Here is a 23,952-nt window from a genome sequence, read left to right as displayed (position 1 = left end):
ACGCAAACTGTGTTAAAATAAGACAAATGCTGAGCTGTAACCAATCCAGCTGTTTCTGTACCTCGCTTCTGATTTCTTTGTCTATAAATCAGATTCTGATTTCTTTGTCTATAAACTTCCTTCTTTTTTGTCTATAAATTTGTTCTGACCACAAGGCACCCCTGGAGTCTCTCTGAATGTACTGTGATGCTGGAGACTGCCCGATTCATAAATCGTTCACTGGTCTATTAAACTCCTTTAAACTTAATTTGGCTGAAGTTTTTCTTTTAACATAACTTAATTCCACCGTGGACAGAAAATATGGTCTCTATACACCAATTTTCTGAAATTTAACAGAGACCTTAGGATCTTCCACGTGACCCACATTTTTAAATATTTCTTGTGTTCACAAGAATACGTAAGTTGGGGTTGAGTCTATTAAACCAAACTTGATAATTATGTTGTTCAAATCATTGAAAAATTTTTATTAACTTTTGTCTTTTTGACCTCATGGTAAATTGAGGGAGATGGGTTGATAATTTTGTCAGTGATGATAAATTACCAATTTATCCATATCATTTTATTTGTGTATCTTGAGACTTTTGTTTTTAAGTGCATACAAGTTTAAGGGTATGTTTCTTGAAAAATTGAACCTTTTATCACACGCAGCAACTCTCTCTCTAGTAATGCTTTTTATTTTGAAATGTATTTTGACCAATATCAATACTGATATATCTTTTTTTTTGGCTAGTAATCTTCAGGTACAAAAAGAGGTACCCCAGATGTGGCTATTATTAACAATATTCAGCTGATGTCAATTATTTAGTCAAATCTGAACATCTATGTCTTTAAACAGCAAGTTTAATCAACTAACATTAATAGTTAAGTACTGGATTTATTTCAACATCTTACTATTCAATATGCTCTAAGTTTATGCTATTTTTTCTCTTTACATTTTTTTAAGATTGGATGAACTTATCTTTGGTTTTTGTTTTGTTTTTTCTTACTACTGCCTCCACCACCTCCCTATTCATTTGCAAATTTTATGTTCCTTTCTTATTCTCCGAATTTTATCAATACAAAACCCCTAGATGCAATATTTTAAACTCCCTATCAAAGCAAAGACCTTAAAATTAAAACCTTTATGTCTCCAAAAAGCAAAACCCAATGAAAAAGGTATGAGCCAAGCATGCATCAAGTTGTTCAAATTAGAACTGAAGTGAGATTTCTTGAATAAATAAAAATAGAGGAATTAATTCCAAACAACAGGAAAAATGAAGATAGAAGACACATGACATTCAAAGAAAAATCAGACCCACTGCCTGTTTTAGTACAACCTGTGAGCTAAGAATGGTTTATACATTTTTAAATGCCTGGGGAAAAAAATCAAAATAAAAAATAGTTTCAAAATGCATAAAAATCAAATGAAATTCAAATTTGGATATACATAAATAAAGCTGTATTGGAACAGAACCACACACATTTGTTGATACATCATCTATGGTTGCTTTCATACTATAAAGTCAGAGTTGTATAGCTGCAACAGAGACCATATGGCACCATAAAACCTACAATATTTACTATATGACCCTTCAAGATAAAGTCTGCCTGCCTGTGATTTTTAACATATTAAATGAGTAGATTCTATTAAGATACTTAGTTTCCACATGTCCTTTAAAATCTCGGAATCATCACAGTAAGTCTACTGTAATGTTATAATAAAAAGTATCAATAAACATGGAGGAACTCCCAAGAAAAAATGGAGATAAGAACTAGCTCCGAAAAGAAAAGCTACAGCTACGATGACAAAAAAGAAAATGCCACTGCAAAGACAAAAAGAGTTCCAGGAAAATCCCAATTTCAGAATCCATAGAACAGAAAGACACTCTGGAACAAACATCAAGGTAATTTGAACAATGAAACCAATCTTAGCCACCCCCTTGCATATATATAAACTTACAGGTACCATTGTACCATCAACTTTTACTTCTAAAATCAAGCTCTCTGACCAACTTCTAAGCAAAGTTCATGCTCTGTGTCAGAAGGTACATAAACATGAGGCTGAAGCTGGGGAGAGAAGCAGGACCTAAGACGATACCAGCACAGAACGAGAAGAGGCAGAATAGACAGCTAAGCCAAAGCCATTATAGAAATCAAAACATGTATTTTTTAAATTTTAATTCTAAGAAAGTGAGAAAACAGTAACAAAACCACACAAGATGCAAAAAGGTGTTAAATGGTCAAATTCTACAATTCTTTCAAGTAACATGATTTGTTCTGTATATAGCATAGAAAAACATGGAAAGCTTTTCACCTCATTCTATGAAGGCAAATAACCTTTACACCAAACCAAAAAATAGTAACACAAAACAAAATTAAAAGCTCAATCTCCTTTATGATTCTACCAGAAGTATTTTATTGAATCCAGCAATATATATTAAAAACCAACACCACCCCTAACCACAATGACCAGGCAGAGCTTATTCTAGTAATGTATGGCCACTGCAGCATTAGTAAATCTATTAACACAACTCAGTATAATAAAGGCTAAATAAGGCAAATGCTCACATACATCAATTATAATCCTGATGCATATTTTAAAAGCATTTGACAAACTTTAAAATTTATTCTTGATTAAAAACAGAAATAATCTCCCAACAAGTTGAAATAGAAGAGAACTGCCTGAATATCATAATTACTGGCAAAATATTAAAGGCACCCACCAAAGTCAAAGAAAGATAAGGATGATCACGCTCACCTTAACAAATGAATACTCTATGAGGGCCTGAACCAATATGAAAAAATATGAATATGTAAGGTTAAAATGTTGGGGGAGGAGATAAAAACTGCATTACTTATAGGTAATTATCTATATTGTACTTTTCAACTGAAAACACAAGAAAATTAAAGAAGAACAATTAACACAAGTAATTATCCAGCTGACATGACATAAAATAACCACATAAAAGTTATTAACTTTTGGCCAGGTGCGGTGGCTCCTGCTTGTAATCCCAGCACTCTGGGAGGCTAAGGCATGTGGATCATGAGGTCAAGATATTGAGACCATCCTGGTCAACATAGTGAAACTCATCTCTACTAAAAATATAAAAATTAGCTGGGCGTGGTGGCACGTGCCTGTAGTCCCAGCTACTCGACAGGCTGAGGCAGGAGAATCGCTTGAACCTGGGATGCAGAGGTTGCAGTGAGCTGAGATCATGCCACTGCACTCCATCCTGGTGATAGAGCGAGACTCCGGCTCAAAAAAAAAAAGTTAATAACTTCCCTACAGACTATAATAACAAGACTGCAACAGAAACAAGGGGAGGGTCTCATTCAAAGGAATAAATGCTATAAAATAGCTAGGAATATATTTGAGGGGAAAAAAAGATATAAGACCAAGAAAAGTACAAAACTTCCTTGAAAGACATTTAAAAAATGAATGACCCCAGAAAATAAGAGCCATGCATACTATGGATAGAAAGATTTACTATCATAAAAATGTCAAAATTTTCTTGACAAAATTTTTAAAATTCCAATCACAGTTGCAATACAGAAATTTTTCCCCTTTGCCTTATAAAAAATTCTAAATTCATTTGGAAAAACTGATGTGTGAGAATCAATAGAGAAAACCTTCAAGGAAAAAGAATAATGAAGGGAACCTAGCATCATCTAGATATTAAAAGTTTTAAATTTAAAGATATTGGAATCAAATTAAGCACATTAGAGGACAATATCTATAACACATTTAAACACAAAGAATATAAAAATGCCTTTTAAATAAACAAGTAGTTATTAAATTATCCTATAAAAGGAGGATGAAGGACGTGAAATGGCAATTTACAAATGAAGAAAAGGCTGAGCAATGCGGCTCATGCATGTAATCCCAACACTGTGGGAAGACAAGGGAGGTGGATCGCTTGAGGTGGGAGTTCAAGATCAGCCTGGGCATCACAGTGAGACCCCCATCTCTACAAGAAAATTAAAAATCAGCCAGGCCTGGTGGTTCACACCTACAGTCCTAACTACTTAGGAGGCTGAGGCAGGAGGATCTCTTGAGCCCAGGAGTTGGAGGTTACAGTGAGCTATTATCATGCCACTGCATTCCAGCCTGGGTGATAAAGTGAGACCTTGTCTCTAGAAAAAATCAAAAATAAAATAAAAAAAAAAACTAAAACCAAATTAAAAAAAAAAAGCCAATCTCATTTGAAAAGATGAAACATCACATAAGCATTTGGGACAATACAAATTAAAATGTTGAGATGTCTTTTTTTTTTTTAACCTAGGCAAACTTCAAAAATAGCAACATTAAATGCTGGCAGGAATATGAGGAAACATACTGTCTTTAACAGACAGGAATATAATTTTGTAGAATTCATTAATACTAAAATATAAAATGAACAAATGATACCTGGAACAGCAATTCCCTGATTAAGAATCTATGCTTATGTACAAGGGTATTCATACCTTATTATAAATAACATAAACAGAGGAAAAAAAGTTCATTAATGAAGAAATAATATAAAATTTTGGATAAGACTGGATTAATATACAGCAGTAAATTAAAAATAAAATAAAATAAATTGATAGTTACTGTAATTCTTAAAAAAGTATGATCCTGTATATTTAAAAAACAAAGGAATCCCAAATGTATGTTTGCATGTATAGTTAAATATAGATATTGTAAGTTAAAGGCTTATGGCGAATTATTATTGTTGTCTAATAAATACCTTCATATTTTATCATACATAAAAGACATCTGTAATTATTAAATATTTTACATAATTTTTCAAATTAAATATATTAAGTGCCATGTTAAAACAAACAGCTATAGGTCATGATTATCTAATTATATAAATATTTAACCAATGCTTATATATAATGTGTAACTTTTTAAATGTGACATTTAAGATCACCTTCAGCATGCTGAAAGAAGAATTTAATAGTGCTTACCAATATCATTAATCACTGCTCTTATTTTGGAGACAAAAGGACCAACTTCACTGGAACTCATTTTGGCTCTTTCCTTAAGGTCAGCACCTGCAAAGTATTTTATTTACAAATATAATCTAGTTGTAAACAAAATTTTAAGGCAAAGAATTGAAAATTTACTTAAGATTAGTATACAACTTCAAGATCAGCCTAATTCATCTTTTAATAGAATGACATTACCTAAGTTTTCCTTCCCAATGACCATGTTCAGCAAGAATAAAGTATTTGTCTATTCATACATCTACCATGTGCTTAAAGCAGTGCTTCACCAGCTTTCCGGTCTCAGGCCCCTTCACGCTCTTAAAGGAAGACACTATAGTTGGCATCTACTGATCTATAGTTACTCTATTAGAAATCAAAACTAAGAAATTGTTTAAATGTTTATTCATTTAAAAATACAAAGGAACCCATTAATGTTAACATAAATAATGACAAATTGGTGACACCATCTTGCTTCTTTGCAAGGTGCTGTCAGTTTATCCACCACTGCTTTTGCAGTGTATTAGCACAAATGCCAACCAAGTAAAACGGGCAGTTACACTTTGGTCAGTCCTTTTGACTTCATGGATGCCTGCCTTGGGGACTGTCAACCACATGGGAGAAGCATAGATTTAAATTATGAACAAACTGACGATTTCATAATTATGACTTTAGCACAGAATCGTAACTCTGGAACAGAGAAAAATAAACACATGGAATTCCTTAAGGGATAATTAACTCTGAGAACAAAGAAGATCTTTAGCAAAATTAACAGAAAAGATGGGTCCCCAATTAAACAAACAACAAAGTAAAATTACAATATAGAAGGCATACACTCAGCTATTCACCCTTATTAGTCTACTACAAATCAATCATGATGATACACAATATCATAAGTAAGGGCTAGGGCAGAGGCATTCTGATCTCACACACTTCCAGAGGGAGTGAGAACCTCAGTTGACAAAGCACATATCCTAGCATCCATCAGATCTTAGGTAGGTAAACCCTAGAAAATCTCTCACATACCCAAGAAAATACATACAATAAAATTCAAGGGAGCATACAAAGACTAGCAAAAAAATGGATATAACCGAAATATCCATCCATAGGAGAATTAATAAAACAAGGACATAATTATAAATAGAATGTTACCTGTATAGCATGAACATGAAAGAATTAACAGTAAATACAGATAAATCTAATGAATAATATTATTGAAAAAGTATAATTACAGAAAGATACACAGGATAATGAACATAAATTTTAAAAACAATAATGCTATTCAGGGATATATAACACACAGAAATGATAAATTCAATTGGTGGTTATGGGGGCTGGGGTATGACTGGCAATGGGTACACAGAGGACTTTTATTTGTAATACTGCATTGCTTAGGTTGGGTGGTGGGTGCTATATATGTAAGTCTTTAAATGTTTTGAGATGCCTGATACATGTCTTCATAATTAATTTTTCTATGAAGAATTAATATGTAACAAAGAAAAATGTTGGCAGAACCAAAAACAAATAACTGGCTTAACTCGGTGCCAAACTCTTCTTTGAGGCCCAGTATTTCTCAGTTCCATTACTTCTTAAATTTAAATATTTTACATTTATGATCACTTGTCTCAAGTGAGCCATTCTGCTGCCCAGCAATCCTACCGTATTTCCTGAGTTCATTCACTCTCCTACTCACGTACAGACCACTTCACAACTTCCCTCTCCATGAATCTTAAAACCTCCTATCAATCCTACCAAAAGCAGAAAAGACATTCTACTAGTACTTACCACCAAAGCTATCCACCTAGGACTTGAACCTATATACTTTGCCCTGCCTCCTGTTACTATGAATGAACTAACTCATTGAGAGTGACAGGAGACAGACAAATTCCCCAGCAGACAGGGATGTGTCCCCAGTGAAACCCAACCTTCCAGCCACTGACAGTTTAAAGTCTAAAAACTGAGCTGCTGGTTCGAGAGAGTCCACAAACAGAGAGAGAACTTCTATCCCCATATTACCCTCACTCTCTTGATTGGTTCCTTCTGGATGATGCCTTTTAACCAATCAAACAGTGCTTTTTCCAAGCCCACCCAGGGATGAAGCAGCACACACGCCTCCATTCTAACACATAAAAACCCCAGACTCACCCTCTCAGGTGGCTACCCACTTTGGGTCCCCTCTCACAGCTGAGAGCTTTCCTTATGTCACTCAATAAAATTTTTCTCTGCCTTACTCACTCTCTGGTGTCCATGCACCTCATTCCTCTTGGTCGCAGGACAAGGACCTGGAACTCGCTGAGCTGCAGGCGACAGGAATGAAAGGGCTGTCATGCCCCTGGCCGGCTCGCCAAGCTGCGGGCAACGGGAATAAAAGAGCTGTAACACGCTCCCGCTAGCCAAGCTACGGGAGTGAAGAGCTGCAACATTTCTGGGGTCCCAGACCTCAGGACTCCCCGAGCAAGAGTTGTAACACTGCTTGGGGCTCCATGAATGCTGGTATCTCTGAGTTTTTGGGTGACACCACATTCCCCTTGTCTAGACACCGGTGCCTGACATGGAAGCTGTTCATGGCATGCCCAGTCCAGCCTCAAGCTGAGTGTGGAGCTGCAGCAGGCACAGGATTCAAGTGGGCGCGAGCCAAGCACAACCTGCCAGGCCAAGAGGGTGGAGTAAGGCCAGGGGGCCCAAGCGAGGCCCAGAGGTGGCAGGGGCAGCAAAGATTTCTGGCTGGCAAAGTGGCACTGAAGGAACCCTGTAACATCATGAGAGAGGCCAATCCATCCCCTTGTACACTGGATTCAACCCCTTCTAATCTCCTTGGGGACATCACTCACTCCAGCACTTAAGCTCTCTCCTTGTCTGGCATCAATACTACCCCTCCTTAGAGGTTCATTCCCATCAGCATATAGCAATGCTGTAATACTGACATCTTAAAAAAAACTCACATAGACTTCCACTGTTAGCTATGATGGAATAGGTTATCATCAGACCAATTCTTCCATGAAACACTGGAGAAAATATGTAAGACCACTGCTTGAGCAACTAAGACAGCCAGGATGTAAGAGGCTGGAAAGCCAGAGAAGGGAAACTATGGTAAGCCTCTGCTTTCCCCCCAAAACATACACTGAGTTATAAACTGATGGGGGAAAGAGGGTATAAAAGCCATAGCATGAAGCAGCAGCTCAGAAATCTCTGTCATCTCCTGGAACTGGGGAGACAAACACTGGCAGTGAAGACTACTGGCTCAGCCAGAACTTTGAGGCCAAGATCTTGGAGAAAAAGGAACTACAAACAAGAGAGCCCACTAAAGGGACTCACCAAATTAATGAAATAAAGGTGAAAATCATATACATTCTCATTAGTTACAGAAAAAGTATTTGATAAAATTCAATATTCATTCCTTAACATCTTCACTGAAGAATAATTTACATAAAAGAGTTCAGCCACTTTAAGTATAGAATTCAACAATTTTTACTAAATTTACAGAGTTGTACAACCATCACCTCAATCTGATTTTTAGAACACTTTCATTATCACAAAAAGATCTCTCATGCCCATATGCAGTTGCTCCCTGTTCCCATCCCAGCACCATGTAACCACTAATCTATGTTCCTAAGAATTGATCTTTTCTGGACATTTCCTATAAATAAATTCATGCAATATGTGGTCTTTTTTTGTCTGTTTTCTTTCATATGGCTTGCTTTTCAGGTTCATGCATGTTATAAGCATGAAGTCTTCCACTGTATGAACATATAAACGTTTTACTTATCCCTTCATCAGATGACAGATATTCATATCATTCCTACTTTTTGGCTACTATGACTAATGCTGATATGGACATTCACTTACAAGTTTTTGTGTGGACAAATGTTTTCATTTGTCTTGGATAAACACAAAGAAGTAGAATTGCTAGGTCATACTGTAAATTTTTGTTTAACTGGGAGAAAAGAAAAAAAAAAACAAAACCCTGCCAAGCTGTTTGCCTAGGTTGGCTGCACCATTTCACATTCCTACCAGCAATGCATGAGGGTCTCTGTTTTCCTAATCACCAACAATTGTCTTTTTTATTATACCTATTCTAGTGAGTGTGAAGTGGTACCTATAAGGATTTTAATTTGCATTTCCCTAATGACTAATGAGGTTAAACACTTTTCATGTGCTTACTGGCCATTCAAACAGCTGCTCTAGTGAAATGTCCATTCAAATCTTGCTCATTTTTTTAAAACCAGGTAATTTGTTTTCTCCTTACTGAGTTCTAAGTTATATCTTAGACAGAAGCCCTTTCTAAAATATATGACTTACAAATATTTTCTTCATTTTTGTGGCTTGCCTTTCACTTTCTTGATGATTTTTGAAGCACAAATTTTAATTTTGATTAAAATTAATCTAAATTATAATTTTTTATCACTTGTGCTTTTCTGGTAATATCTAAAAATCAACACTCATTCCTGATTAAATTATCTTAGCAAATTAGGAAGAAAAGGGAATCTTTATAATAGAAAGTAACTGTAAAGTACCTATAGCTAACATAATCTTTAATAGTCAATTACTAAAAGCTTCTTCCCAGGGACCAAGAAAAGAGACAAAGGTGTTCCCTAACACTTTTAAACACTGTAACAGATGTACTAGCGAGTGGGATAAGACCAAACTAAAACTTATAAGGATTGAAAGGTATAATAAAACTGTCATTATTAGTAGATAACTTAACTGTATATGAAGAATAGCCTAAAGAATTTTCAAACCATGAAAATAAGTAAATTTAGTAAGGTTGCTGGATATAAGCTCAATACACAAAAATCAACTGTATTTCTATATACTAGCAAAAGAAATTTGAATGTGAAATCTTGAAAAGATATCACTTACAAAACATCCAAAAATCAAGGAGTGAAAGAATAAATCTAACAAAAGGAACATTAGACCTTGACACAAAAACTGAAAAATCTTACTGAAATAAAGAGGCCCCGAATAAAAGAACACATTACATTCATGTGTTAGAATAGTCCATACTAAAAGATGTAAATTCTCTCCAAATTAATAGATTAAATGTTGTTCCAATAAAAATCCCAATTTTTCTGGAAATTAATAAGATGAAAATGCAAAGTGCCAACAACAGTCAAGATACTGTATAAAGTATTGGTGAAGGTATAAAGCAATGAGACCTCTGACTTAAGACTGCTGGGAGTAAAACCAGTACAATCATTTTGGAAAGCAATTCCACTCCAAATATACACACTCAACAAAAAATGCATGATGTGTACTAAAAGACATGTACAAGCATAGTCAGGGCAGCACTGTTAGTAACAGCTAAAACCTGGGAACACCTCAAACAACAGGCAAACAGTAGAAGAGACAAATTATGAAATATTCCTACAAGGAACGGGACTGCACTACTCCTAGACGAATGGTACAGGCTGAATCCTGCAAACATATTCAACGGAAGTGATCAGCCTGCAAAATTCCAACTACATAAAGTTTGAAAATAGGCAATATTAGTATTTGGTGATAAAAGTCATAATAATTGCCAATGTCTTTTGGGTGGCAGATGGGTAATGATAAGGAAGGGACATGTGGGATGACTGTGGTGTGCTGGGACTTCATTTTGTAGAAATTTACAGAATTATGTGCTTTTAAATTTGTGCAATTTTCTGTATGCCCACATTATACTTCAGTTAAAAATTTTTTTAAGTTTCCTGATTCCATACGCCCTACCCCCTCTAGCTACCAATTTTTTCCTCCTTTTTATGCCAAACTCTTCCGAAGACCTGCCCTCCCATGCTCTCCTCCTACACTGCCTCCAAGCAAGGGAGACAAAAAGAGTAAAAAATAAACATAACAAATAAGTAATCTACATAGAAGGGGATAAATGTTTTGGAGAAAAAGGTGAAGATAGTACAGACGGGTATTAAAGGTGGTGACCATGTCACAATATTCGATAATGTCATAAATACCCTTCTATTTGAGAATGTATAATAAGCTTCGTGAGTGGCAGTATCGTAGCCAATGAGGTTTATCTGAGGAGAGATTATTCTAAGAGAAAGTATAATAAGATTCAATAAGATTTCATACATTCCTTGTATTTCAAGTGTTTCTAATAATTTAATACCTGGTTCTCAGACATTTTAAATGAACTTTATATCTCCTATGACATATTTGTATGTAACTTGCCAGTAATAACTTGTATTGCTTTTGCATTATCTATTGCAAACTCTTTTCATCTAAATATATAGTTGGAAATGTATAATACACGAAGTAGACAATGCATGGAATTGATACATTATTTAACAATGTTGAAAAAACATATATTTTAAACACCACCCACTATAATGGCCCTCTCCTAAAATTTCAGTTTAATAAATTCCTTCTTTTAAATATTCTTTAGGATTAGTATGTATTAAATTTCTATACTTACATTTGCAGTAGACTACTCCAGTGAACTTTAGAGAAGTTATGGGAAAACACACTATTCTTTGTTATGCACTGCATGATGTCTAGTTTCCTTGGCCCCCACTAACCATATGTCAATAAAGCTCCTCAACAGCCAAAAATGTCCCTCAAATTCCAAAACGCTCCACAGTGGGTGTTAACGTCCCCCTTGAGATCTAATGCTTTAAACCAGTGATCTTCAACCTTTTTGTTCCTATTATTGCTAAAAGAATTTTGAAAGTATGTGCTCCTTTGAACATTTTTATGCTGACATTTAAAATTTTTCATCGTAAGTTTAAGTAGTTTCAAAGATTTCAATGCACTATGAACACTGACAGTTTTAAACAAAACTCATATGCCATTTTCAATGAATCCAGTGGAATCTACATTATCAGTGATTTGGTTCTCAAAATCATCTGCATTTAAAACATACTGCATTTAAAACAGGCCGGGCGTGGTGGCTCACGCCTGGAATCACAGCACTTTAGGAGGCTGAGGCAGGCGGATCACTTGAGGTCAGGAATTCAAGACCAGCCTGGCCAAAATGGTGACACCCCGACTCTACTAAAAACACAAACATTAGCCAGGAGTGGTGGCGGGTGCCTGTAATCTCAGCTACTTGGGAGGCTGAGGCAGGAAAATCGCTTGAATCCAGGAGGTGGAAGTTGCAGTGAGCTGAAATCGCACCACTGCACTCCAGCCTGGGCAACAGAGCAAGACTCTGTCTCAAAAAAATAAATAAAACATACAAGCAAACCTATCCTTAAAAAGTGTAAACTGAAGAATGAGGAGGTTCATAAATTTGGAAAGGAGAATTTTATTTCTCATAAAGGGTTGCGGCTTGTGCCATACTGACAGGCTGGGGAGCACAGCCTCTGGCCAGAAGCTGGAAACAGACACTTCAAGGAAAAGGCAAAGGGAAGTGGAATTTATGCTGAACGAGGTGGCTGAATATACATATTTAATAAGCTCTAAGAGTCATGAATATCATAAAAGGAGAAATGCGTGCACACAATTGAGCTTCATGCACTTTCATGGGTCACATACAAAAAATGGGGGCGTGAGCATGGCCCGAGGGCAGAATTTCCAGCCCTCTGCTGTCAAAGGTGAAGCAGAGGACACAAAAACCCTCACTGTGCATCCTTTGTAGACTTCCCAGAACCACTCTGTGGTTCTTGCTCTCTTATCAGTAAAGAACGCTGGTGAGCAGTTAAAACTACAAAAGGCAGGGGCAGCACCAGGCAGTAGGTTGATATCAGCAGTGGAGCAAGTCTTTCCAAAGGGCTGGTTTGTTTAACCTTCAGGAAAGAAAGCCTAATAGCAGTTCTCCAGGGAGGGGGTATTATAAGAGATGTCCGACCTCCCATCCTGTCATGGCTGAGATTTTCCTTGGCCAAAAGGGGGTCACAGTTGTCCAAGTCAGTTGGCTTAGCATTTCATTTTTATTTCTCAATATAAAAAATGTTACATCATCTCTTTTCTTCATTAACTGGTATTTTTGCTCCACTTTCCTTCAATTTTTTTTTCCTGATACAACTGGTATTTGTGCTTTAAAATATTTTATTGGTCATTCTGTCACATTTCTTTGCAACGAAATGTGTATGCAAATTAAATTAATTTTTATTAAATTCCCTATAAAGTGCCAAGTTTAAAAGTTTTCTTCTGGATTGAATTTTCATTACAAGTATTATTAGCACAGAACTGACAAAAGCAAAAATATATTTCAAATTTGATAACTACAAATACTAAATATAAACTTTTATTAGACATGCATCACAATGAGATAGATGGGACTACCTTCCCTCCTCTCATTATTTCATATATTCATGAATGAGTATTATTTACTGCTAGAGTGAGGCAGGATTTACCATCAATTTTACTCATGCTGAGAAAACCTTTTCACATAAACAAGGAAGATGTTTACTACAGCAATGTCATTCCTTTAGCACTCTGGTGAAAAAAATCACATCGTAATCAAGAAACATTTAACAATTTCCCAACAATTCTAGTAAACTGTCTTCAAACTATGTTGAAAGCAAAGAACCAGAAACTGCCAGAATAAGAATCCCAGTTGAAATTCTCAACATTAATATTTTAAAAGCCTCTTTCTTTGGCAATTCATAGGCTTTTTTCCCCTCCCTGGAGCAACAAAGCAAAGATCAGGAATAACTTTCCATTGTGGAAGAGGCAACTACGAAGAGAAAGAGAACTGGAACCTCCAGTTCAGCCTGAAGAGTTTTATGACAGGGTACACGTTATGTATTAGACAGATCCTTTATGTATTAGACAGATCTGTGCACCTCCTGAAGGCCTAGAAACATCCCAGCCCCAGCCAGAGGATCTCTGTTTTTAAGTCCCATCAGTCAGCAGTCAGTTGCCAGGTCATATGGCAACTGCACATATGACCTGGCAAAGTGGCTGCACATCCACACACTGCCTCCAGTACACGGCATTGTCATACTTGCTGTGATGACTCACTTTATGTGTCTACTTGTCTGGGCCACAGGGTGCCCAGATAAAATAGTTTCTTGGTATGTCGGTAAGGGTCCTTCTGGAAGACTAGCATTTGAATTCATGAACTGCAAAGCAGCAGCCCTTCCCTTGTGGGTAGCCATCATCCAATTCCCTGAGGGCCTCAATAGAACAAAAGGTGAAGGAGGAAGGAACTGGCCTCTATTTTCCACCCCACTGCTAGAGCTGGGACATCTCACCTCATCTTCTGCCCTTGGACTAGATTTACACTGGCTCCCATGAATCTCAGGCCTTTGGACGCAGACTGAATTACATCACCAGCTTTCCTGGGTCTCCAGCTTGCAGATGTAGACTGTGGGACATTTCAGTTCCATAATCCTGTGAGCCAATTCCTCACAATAAATCTTTTATATTCTATTGATACTATTTATCTGGAGAACCCTAATACACTTATTAAATTGTGGCAATCTAGTGAATGAGAAACGGTAATTTTAAGTTGTATTTTTCTCAGAAGTAAAAGATGAAATGCTTCACAAAATTGTAGGAGGTTATTATGCAGTGATTAAAGTCATCATTTCAATCATTCCAATTTTTGTACATGTGCTGCCAATTCGAACACCCTGGTCTCTTGATCCCACTCCAAATAAGCTTTTATTCTCTCCAATAAAGCCAAATAATCAGGTCAAGATAACCAATGATTTCCATGTGGCTAAATCCACATCTTAACCTGCAAGCAAACTGGATAAAGCGGGGATTCTCCTGAGTCCTGGAATATCTCCAACTAGGACCAGGAAACTAGTCTGTTTTCCTTTCCTGCTGCTCTTACGTGGTGGTTGTCAGGGGTACCCTAGCTTCGTAAAATGAGCTGGAAAAGGCTCTCTTTTTCTGTTTTCTCAAAGAGTATATAAAGATTGGAATTAACTGCTGCATGAATGCTTAGGTGTAACATTCTTCTGAAGTCACTGTGGCCAGGTGCTTTCTGTGTGGAAAGATCTTTAACTGCTGCTTCAATTTCCATATTGCTCTGGTATTACTAAAGTTTTCTATTTCTTAAGTCAGTTTTGGTTAATTTTGATTTTCTATTAATTTATCTATTCCACTTAAAATCTTGACTTTATTGGCACAGTCATTCTTAACATTATCTTACCAGTTTAATCTCTGTGGAATTTATATCTATGGCTCCCTTTTCCAATCTGAATATTGTGTATTTTTTCCCTCACTCATGATTAATCTTGCCAAAAGTTTGACTATTTGGCTTTTCAAAGAACGAGCTCTGGGGTTTATTACCCTTAATACTTAATGTGTTTTCCATGTCATTAGTTTATGCTCACTTCATTTCCTTTCTTCTACCCTATTTGGGTTATCTTGCAGTTATTTTTTCACTTAAGGAACATGCTTAGTTTATTCATTTTCAGCCTTTTTTCTTTCCTGAAGTCCAACCTTAGCTATATTACACAATTTTTAAAGTATTTTTTGTTAGCATTTAGTTCTGAATGCTTTCTAATTTCCATTAAGATTCATTTGTTGAGCTGTAAATTATTTAGAAGTTATCTTAAATTTCCCAATGTAGGGGACTTTTTCTAATTACGTTTTTTGTTAATGACTTCTAACTTAACTGCCTGTGGTGACAGAATGTGGTCTGATGATAGGTGTCCTCTGAAATCTGTGGAGGTTTTACGGCCTAGCAGATGGCTAATTTTCATAAATAGTCCATGTGTGCTTGAAACGAATGCCTAGTCATCAACCACTGTGGATCAATGTCCACACAGGTATATTACATTAACCCTCAGTCAACAGGAAAAGTAACCAACACTCTATTGGCTGGGGCCAATGGACTCCTTAGATCTTTATTTCATATTTAGGTCAATTTACAAACAATGTAAAGAAAAATAATAGTGAAAAAACAACTTTATTAGAAATTTTAGTAAAATTTAAACGTAACAAATCCATATCGCTATTTTGTTTTCCTGGTATATGCATGTATATGTATATACACACACACACCTACAAACACATACGTATTATAAATATACAAATATATACTCACATACATACACAAACACACCTGAAAAAGGCCACATCATTTGAACGAAATTGTTAATAGACAGAAATAAACCTGGATTGGCCAGGCACTGCAGCTTATGCCTGTAATCCCAACACTTTGGGAGGCCAAGGCGGGTGGATCACTTGAGGCCACAAGTTTGAGACCAGCCTGGCTAACATGGCAAAACCCTGTCTCTACTAAAAACACAAAAATAAGCTGGGCGTGGTGGTGCACGCCTGTAACCCTAGCTACTCAGGAGGCTGAGGCAAGAGAATCACTTGAACCTGGGATGCAGAGGTTGCAGTGAGCCGTGACTGCACCACTGTACTACATTCCAGCCTGGGTGACACAGCAAGACTCGGTCTCCAAAAAAAAAAAAAAAAAAAAGAAATGAACCTCGATCGTACAGACTCAGTCTCCAAAAAAAAAAAAGGAAAAAGAAATGAAACTGGATTGCACAGGTTTATAAAAGCTGAATCTAGGTTTCAAATACATCTCTAGCAGATCATCATTACTATCACTACTTCTGGTTCTTCTTGGACTTGCATTGTAGAAATGCAATGTTTTTGAAAACACTGATGGCTCTTAATTTAAAGAGGACAGCCATATTCTTTGCTCCCTACTTGCAATATACTTTCATTTTTAGATTTATAAACATCAGTCAGAATGATCAAGCCAATGACTTGTTTTCATTTCTATGCCATCTATTTCCTTCTTATCACCTTTATACACAAGGGCCTTCAACACATCATTTACAAGCTGTATCAAGTAAATGTTCACATATAAACATCATATGAGATCCAACAATACTATTGCACATCCTCTTGGCAAAATGGGATGGTCCCTCCCCATTGCCCACAGAGCAGAGATTATTTCTCTGTTATTTACTGCTATATCCTCAGATCCTAGAACAGTACCCGACACATGGCAGGCTCCCTCTAAAAAATATTACATACATGAATTAATTAAATTCATGTGTTTTCTTTGTAGTTGAGAACTGATGAAGAGAGTTTACAGTAGAAATGCTTAAGATGTATGAATACTAACCATCTACCTTAACATCCTCTCCAACTTCCCTCCTCCCATTTCCTGATGGCAGCCTTATTTTTGTTCTGGTGTCTGCCCTCCCAACTCCCCACAGTCCACATACTTTGGAAGAAGACGAATCTACCCCCATATCCAGGAGTGGACTATGGTTAGCTTAAGCTAACCAGCATGGTCCATTCCCCTAAGCAATCAAATTAAAGTCAATTGAAGGGCTCCAGCTTGGATTGCAGCAGAGTATTCTCTTTCTTTCAACAGAGTCATGCATGGATATGGGGCCCAGAACTGAAGTTTTAGGCCACCAACCCATATATAAAGCTGGCAAACAGAGTAAACTATAGGAATTTCAGAAAAATTCAAAATGACTGGATTCAGACAACCCTAACAGGCTTATAGTTTAACTCAATTTGCGAAAATGCTTTGTTAGATGGAGCTGAGAGCTCATTATCTAACTAGATGATGTATTAGAAATGATTACAAATTGGTTCTGCTTCAGTCCACATCTGTTCTTATGGGAAGGAATTGATTGGTGGAGATATCAAGTTAGCTCTAATGATTACAGAAAGTTTCTAGTTAAGGTTTGGAGAGGATCAAGTGAGATTAAGGAGCATGACCTTCTTGGTATAATATGACTACTGTCACAGCTTCTAGAGCACTAGATCCTCAATAAGAATACCAACTTGTAAGTGCTTTCACTTGTCTCCTCATCCAGAACCTGCACCCACCTTTCACTCCAATTAAATAAAAAATTTCTATCTTGGAAACTCACCCAGTAAAATTTTACCTGCCCATTTGATGAAAAGGACTATTCTGCTACAGGATTTCTATAAGAATTCAAGGCTCTAATAAATCAGATGTCACTTTTCCTCAAAGTGAAGTGTCCTTTCACTAACCAAAACCAAAACCAAAACCCTCCATTTCTGTCCAGCATCTCAGCCCCTCTTGAAGGCCTACTTCGAGGCTTCTTTCTGAAACATGATGACACCTCTCCCTCTTCAATAGAATCAGATTAGTTTCATCAGCATGCAAACTATAGTAACACCTCCATCGTGAAAAAGTCTCATAGATCCCTCATACACTTCCAGCCATCACTACATTTCAATGAACTAACAGAGATTGATTTCTAGGAGGTACTTTTTTTTTGGTGGGGGGGACAGAGTCTCACTGTTGTTGGCCTAGGGTGGAGAGCAACGGCGCGATCTTGGCTCACTGCAACCTCCGCCTCCCAGGTTCCAGCAATTCTCCTGCCTCAGCCTCCCAAGTAGCTGAGATTACAGGTGCCCACCACCATGCCCGGCTAATTTTTGTATTTTTAGTAGAGATGAGGTTTCATCATGTTGGCCAGGCTGGTCTCGAACTCCTGACCTCAGGTGATCCACCCACCCGGGCCTCCCAAAGTGCTGGGAAGAGATATTGTTAACTGCAAAAAGTAAAGTGCAAGAATATATATAAATGCTACTAGCATTAAGAAAGATTGGAAATAGTTGAACAAATAGGTATAGCCTTAATTTTGCAGAAAGAAACATGAAGGATAATCTAGAAACTAATGAGACTCACTAACACCCTCAAGGGTGGGAACTGGAGGGAAGAGATTAGAGGGAGGAAGTGGGTACTGACACTTCTATGATTGTATCTCTTGGTATAGTTTAGACTTCTGAAACCATATTAATATTTTATATATCAAAATAAATAGGAGTGAAGAAACCTAACGTTACCTCTAATGAATAAAACACAACCACAATAAAGAAATAACCTAAGTAACTCTTCACACAATATGTTTAGTATTGTATATTACAGTATTACATACCTTCAGTCCAAAGATATAAAGTACAGCTACTCCTTGACTTGCAATGGGGTTATATCCCAATAAACTCATGGGATGTTGAAAATATCACAACTGGAAAATGCATTTTACAGATGCTCCTCAACTTAAAATGGGGTTACAATTTCTACTGAATGTGTATCACTTCTGCATCATCGTAAATTGAAAAATCGCTAAGTCAAACCATTGTAAGTCAGGGACTCTACTGTCAATAGGTAATAAGCTCTGGATAAAAGGTATGTTTACCACAGTGGTATGGATCAGCAACTCTGAAACTACTTTCAGTATGTTACAGGATTGAGCAAATGAGTCAATATACTGCAGGTACTACAAATATGGAAAAGGAGAAGGTAAGAATGAACCCTGTGCTGATAAACTGGAAATGGAGGTAACAATATAAACTCATGGTTTTCAACATGTAAGTACAGAAATGGTTGTAAAAATGTGTGTGTGAATACGTAATGTAATTTATCTACTTATTTCTTAGGTCTGTCTTGAGAAGCAAAGACACCCATATAACAGTGTGCACATGTTGTACCCAGATCTTGGTTCTTCAATACCATTCCCCACTAATGGGAACTAAGAACTTGCACCTGTGGCTGCAATGGAGTAACTGGTACTGGATCCCCTCCCTCAAAATGTATGAAATGGCTCAGCTATTGATCAACAGGCAGTAAAAGACTACCATCTGGGAACCTGTGACTGTCCCTGTTTTCTTCCTGAAGACACCTGACAGACTGGTGCAAGGCAGGGATACCCCAACAAAGCACTGTGGTCTTGCTGATCTGAGATCAGAGTGCAGGGAGGCTGAGGTGGCCGGAATTTGCAGGGCAGATAAATGGAAAGGTGTGGTAACGTCTCAGAGGAAGAGCTCCAGTAATCTGCACTAGGGTTCCCTAACGCTTAGGCTGAACAGTAAACTCCTGATTCACAGAAAATTACTAGAGAAAGAAAATACAACCAGGGAGCTATGAAATGAACAAATCCTAGAGATTACACTGAGCTGAAAGGCATTCATGCTACGACCAGCAGGAATGGAGAGAACTTGTGAACACCTATGTCTAGCTGGACTGATCCTCCAGGACAGTAACTACCTTCTGCAGCAAAACCACACTGAATAAGAAAGACACCTAATAGGCATGTGTCCTATCTGTCACAAAACAAAACCAATTGACAGGTATTTCACATAATTCAAGAGTAAAAAAATTACCAAATGTTTACAGTCACAAAAAGGTAACAAACATAGTATCCATTAATATAAAATTTAATGAGTAAATAATACTGGTATTAATCCTGTTGCCTTTTTTAGAGAATGTAAAAATATTGACTACCTCCATCTCTTTCAACCTTATTTTACCCCAAAAAGCAATACATTATTCAAATGAAACTTCAACTCAGGGAGTTTTTAAGAACCGTAAACCTCAAGATCATCCTAATTGGTAGTGGCCTTCAAATCTAACACTCACCCAAATGACACTATCACTGAACAAAATACTTCTCAAACTATGAGTTGTACAACTGTTTCCAGATCACTCACCAAGCACACAAGAAAAAATGAACATTTTTATTTTTATGTCAAGAAAAACAGCCTCCATGGCCAGGCCTCTCCAGCTTCTTCCTGCAAAGCCCAGTGTGACTGACCCCAGCTCCTCCAGCTGGAACAGAGAAAACTGGAGTGTGAACCAGAAGACAGCAAAAAACAGCCTGCAGGCCAGTCTGCACCCAGCTTTTATATCTTTTCTAAGGATTGTAAAGATAAAACAAAGAATATGTGACAAAAATTGTTAAGAGGCACACAAAGCCTAAAATATCTGGCCTTTTACACACAAAATGTACTAACCTCAGTCTAGACTAATGCCAGTTCCCAGAGAAAGCCCTCAGAAGGCAAACTACTACTATCAATTTCCAGAAGCAGGTTGACAAAAATCTAATTTTTTCTAATTTTTTCAAGTCTCCCTTTCTAGATGCTGGAGCTCTACTCAAGCAAACCAAAGTTCTAGAGCTGAATTCCACTCCCATGGCCTCATGCAAGAGGGGTCTCCTGCAGGAAGGACCCCTTCCAGCCTCCCACTGCCCACAATACTCACCTCACCACATAACTGGGCAGCCTTGGAGAAAGGGGACTGAGAGAGAACAGCCTAGGCTCTCTGACCAGCTGCACACCCACTGGGGGTCCCATTCTCTGCTCACCCCAACAGAGGCAGCTGTGCTCCTCCAAGACATCCCTTGTGGTAGCAGGTGGGAGACAGAACTTGAAGTCCATCTGGGAACACATCAAAGCCATATCTTTGAAATAGGTTTAACGGTAAGTCATAAAGCTAATGTTTTAATCTCTACTGGTTAAATTTACTGGTACCCTAGATACAACCTTCTATTTATAAGATTGACAATATCTCAAGAACAAATCACTCTTCTTAACCACATGAGCCACCTACACATGCTCTGTTTCAAAGCCTGTTTTATTTAACCATGACATTTTGCCAATGTTACTTCCTCAATGACCAAAATGGTTCACAGTCATCCCATGAACTATTTGCTAAGCACCTTCTATGGGCCAGGCACTGTTCTGGCAATAGGCCTCTGCCCTAATGCCGAAGAAAGGAGCTTATCTGCGGGGGAGGCTGACTGATAATCAATAAGTAAAAAATAAATTCAGGAACAGAAACGTTCAGAGATGAAGCTAAAATAGAAAAATGTGATGGAGGCTGGGGGAAGTAGGGAGACCTGCTTTGGTTTAAGTGATGAGGTAACAGCTATCTAAGATGACATTAGAGCAGAGGCCTTTCTGAACACAAAGAGAACACTGAGTACAATGAGTTGGAGAGAAGAATGAGCTTTGTCAAGCAGAGAGAATAAGAAAGGCAGTGGGAAATGGGTGGGAAAAGGTAATGTGGCCAGAGTAGGCAAGACCTGACACACTTGGTATCAGTTTCCTGGTGCTGCTGGACAAATAACTACAAGCTTAAAGGGATTACCTGACAATTCCAGGTCAGAAGTCTAAAATGGGTTGGCAAGGCTGCATTCCTTCTGGAGGCACTAGGAAAGATGAGCTCCCTTGCCTTTCCCAGCTTCTAGGGGCTGTCCACAGTCCTTGGCTCATGGCCCCTTCCTTGATTCTCTCCAACTTCTGCTTCCTGTTGTCATTTCTCCTGCTCAGAATCCTCCTGCCTCCCTCTTGTATGAACCCTTGTCTTTACATTGGGCCCAGTGGATACATCAGGAAAATCTCCCCATCTTAAGATCTTCACCTTCCTCACATCTGCAAAGTTCCCATTTCCATGTAAGGTTCCAGCATTAGGACGTGGACAGCTTTGGGGGTCATTTCTGCCTCCCACACAGTTTATTTCTGAAGAATGTCTGAAATAGCAGAGTGATGTGATCCATTAACTTTTTTAAGATCATTTGGGCTGCTGTGTGAGGAAAGGGCAAGAGTGGAAGCAGATTAGTCAGCAGGTTATTAGTAATATACATTTCCTATTCCTTAAAAAGAAAATCTCTACAGATCCTAAAACATTATACAGGTAGGCTTTTTAAAAAATGGAATTAGAGTCAGAAATGAATTAGCAACAACCAATCAATCATTACTTACACAGAAAGGGCACGAGTACTCTGAGTCATTTTTAACGGCATCTCTGATGTGCTCAAATGAAAACATTAAAATTTAAGTGCAGCTGACCTTTGAACAACATCAGGTCTACTTGTACACAGATTTTCTTCCACCTCTGCCACCCCTTTGAGACAGCAAGACAACCCCTCCTCTTTCTCCTTAACCTACTGAACATGAAGATGACAAGGATAACCTGTGTGATGACCCACTTCCATTGATAGTAAATGTATTTTCTCCTCCTTATGATTTTCTTAGTAACATTTTCTTTTCTTTAGCTTACTTTACTGTAAGAATACAGCATATAATATATACACAAAATGTTTGTTATTCAACCCTTTATGTTACCAGTGAGGCCTCCAGTCAACAGTAGACTATTAGTAGTTCAGTTTTTGAGGAGTCAAGTTATAGGAGGATTTCCACCTGTGAGGGGTGGGGGCAGGGGTGCGGGTTGGTGGTGTCATCTCTCCTAACCTCTCATGTTGCTCAAGGGTCAACTATAAGAAATGAAGGGCCTCAAATCAATTATCTAAACTTCCACCTTAGGAAGCTAGAAAAAAAGAGTAAATTAAACCCAAGGCAAACAGAGAGAAGAAAATAATGAAGAAATCAATGAAATAGAAAGAAAAGCAAAATAAAAAAAATGAAACCAAAAGCCACTTATTTGAAAAGATAAACAAAAGTGACTAATGTTTTGCTAGCATTTAAGAAAAAAGACACAGTGTATCAACATCAAAAATAAATAATCAGACATCGGCCAGGCACAGTGGCTCACACCTATAATCCCAACACTTTGGGCGGCTGAGGCAGGCGGCCTTGAGGCCAGGAGTTCGAGACCATCCTGGCCAACATGGTGAAACCCCATCTCTACTAAAAATACAAAAATTAGCCGGGTGTGGTGGTGCATGCCTGTAATCCCAGCTACTCGGGAGGCGGAGGTTGCAGTGAGCTGAGATTACGCCACGGCACTCCAGCCTGGGTGACAGAGCAAGACCCTGTCTCAAAATAAATAAATAAATAATCGATCAGATATCATTACAGATTCAATGTAGTAAAAGGATAAGGAATAATATGAAAAATTTTATGGCAATTAATTTGAAAACGTAGATAAAACACAAATTACCAAAACTCACTCAACTTAAAAGACACAAATTACCAAAACTCACTCAAAAAGAAATGTAAACCAAAAATAAAATTCTGAGTTCCCCAACTGACTGATGGACCCTCCCCTCCACCAAGGGCAACCCAAAGCTAACATGAGAAACTAGTTCAGGCCATGATGGAAAGTGAGAGTGGGAGTAGGACATTCTTCATTATACTCTCCTCCGTTTGGAATTCAGGCACAGATGACCAGCATTAACGTCAACACAGGACCTGAAGACTGACAGAACAGGCCCTTTAAGTCTGACAAGAAATATTTACAATCTATTTTCTCTGAAGCTTCCCACCTGAAGGCTTCATTTGCATAATAAGAACCTTGATCTCCACAACTAAGACACTGCCTTCTACCGATTCCAGGTCTTTAGATAAATTCTTTCAACCAATTGCCAATCAGAACATCACTGAATCTACCTATAACCTGGAAGGCCCCCTATCCCT

At 37.7% G+C, this 23,952-nt stretch overlaps 1 protein-coding gene across 7 annotated transcripts in view; it reads right to left on the bottom strand.

Annotated features, from left to right (window-relative positions):
* AUH (AU RNA binding methylglutaconyl-CoA hydratase) overlaps nt 1-23,952 on the bottom strand; it is a 144,930-nt gene that overhangs the window by 100,617 nt on the left and 20,361 nt on the right. For 6 of the 7 annotated variants that reach the window (XR_004028593.1, XM_030805993.1, XM_030806049.1 and 3 more), the window contains exon 4: nt 4,930-5,016. The exons of the other annotated variant lie outside the window; for it this stretch is intronic. Coding sequence is in view for 5 of the 6 variants with exons in the window: in XM_030805993.1 (XP_030661853.1) it covers nt 4,930-5,016 (87 nt within the window). In the remaining variant the exon portion in view is untranslated. The remainder of the gene's footprint in view (nt 1-4,929; nt 5,017-23,952) is intronic. 7 annotated transcript variants of the gene reach the window in all.

Source organism: Nomascus leucogenys, chromosome 1a, assembly GCF_006542625.1.
Source record: "Nomascus leucogenys isolate Asia chromosome 1a, Asia_NLE_v1, whole genome shotgun sequence".
NCBI lineage: Eukaryota > Metazoa > Chordata > Mammalia > Primates > Hylobatidae > Nomascus > Nomascus leucogenys.
Note: the sequence above shows the minus strand (reverse complement) of the source record. Positions and strands in the feature narration are given on the sequence as shown.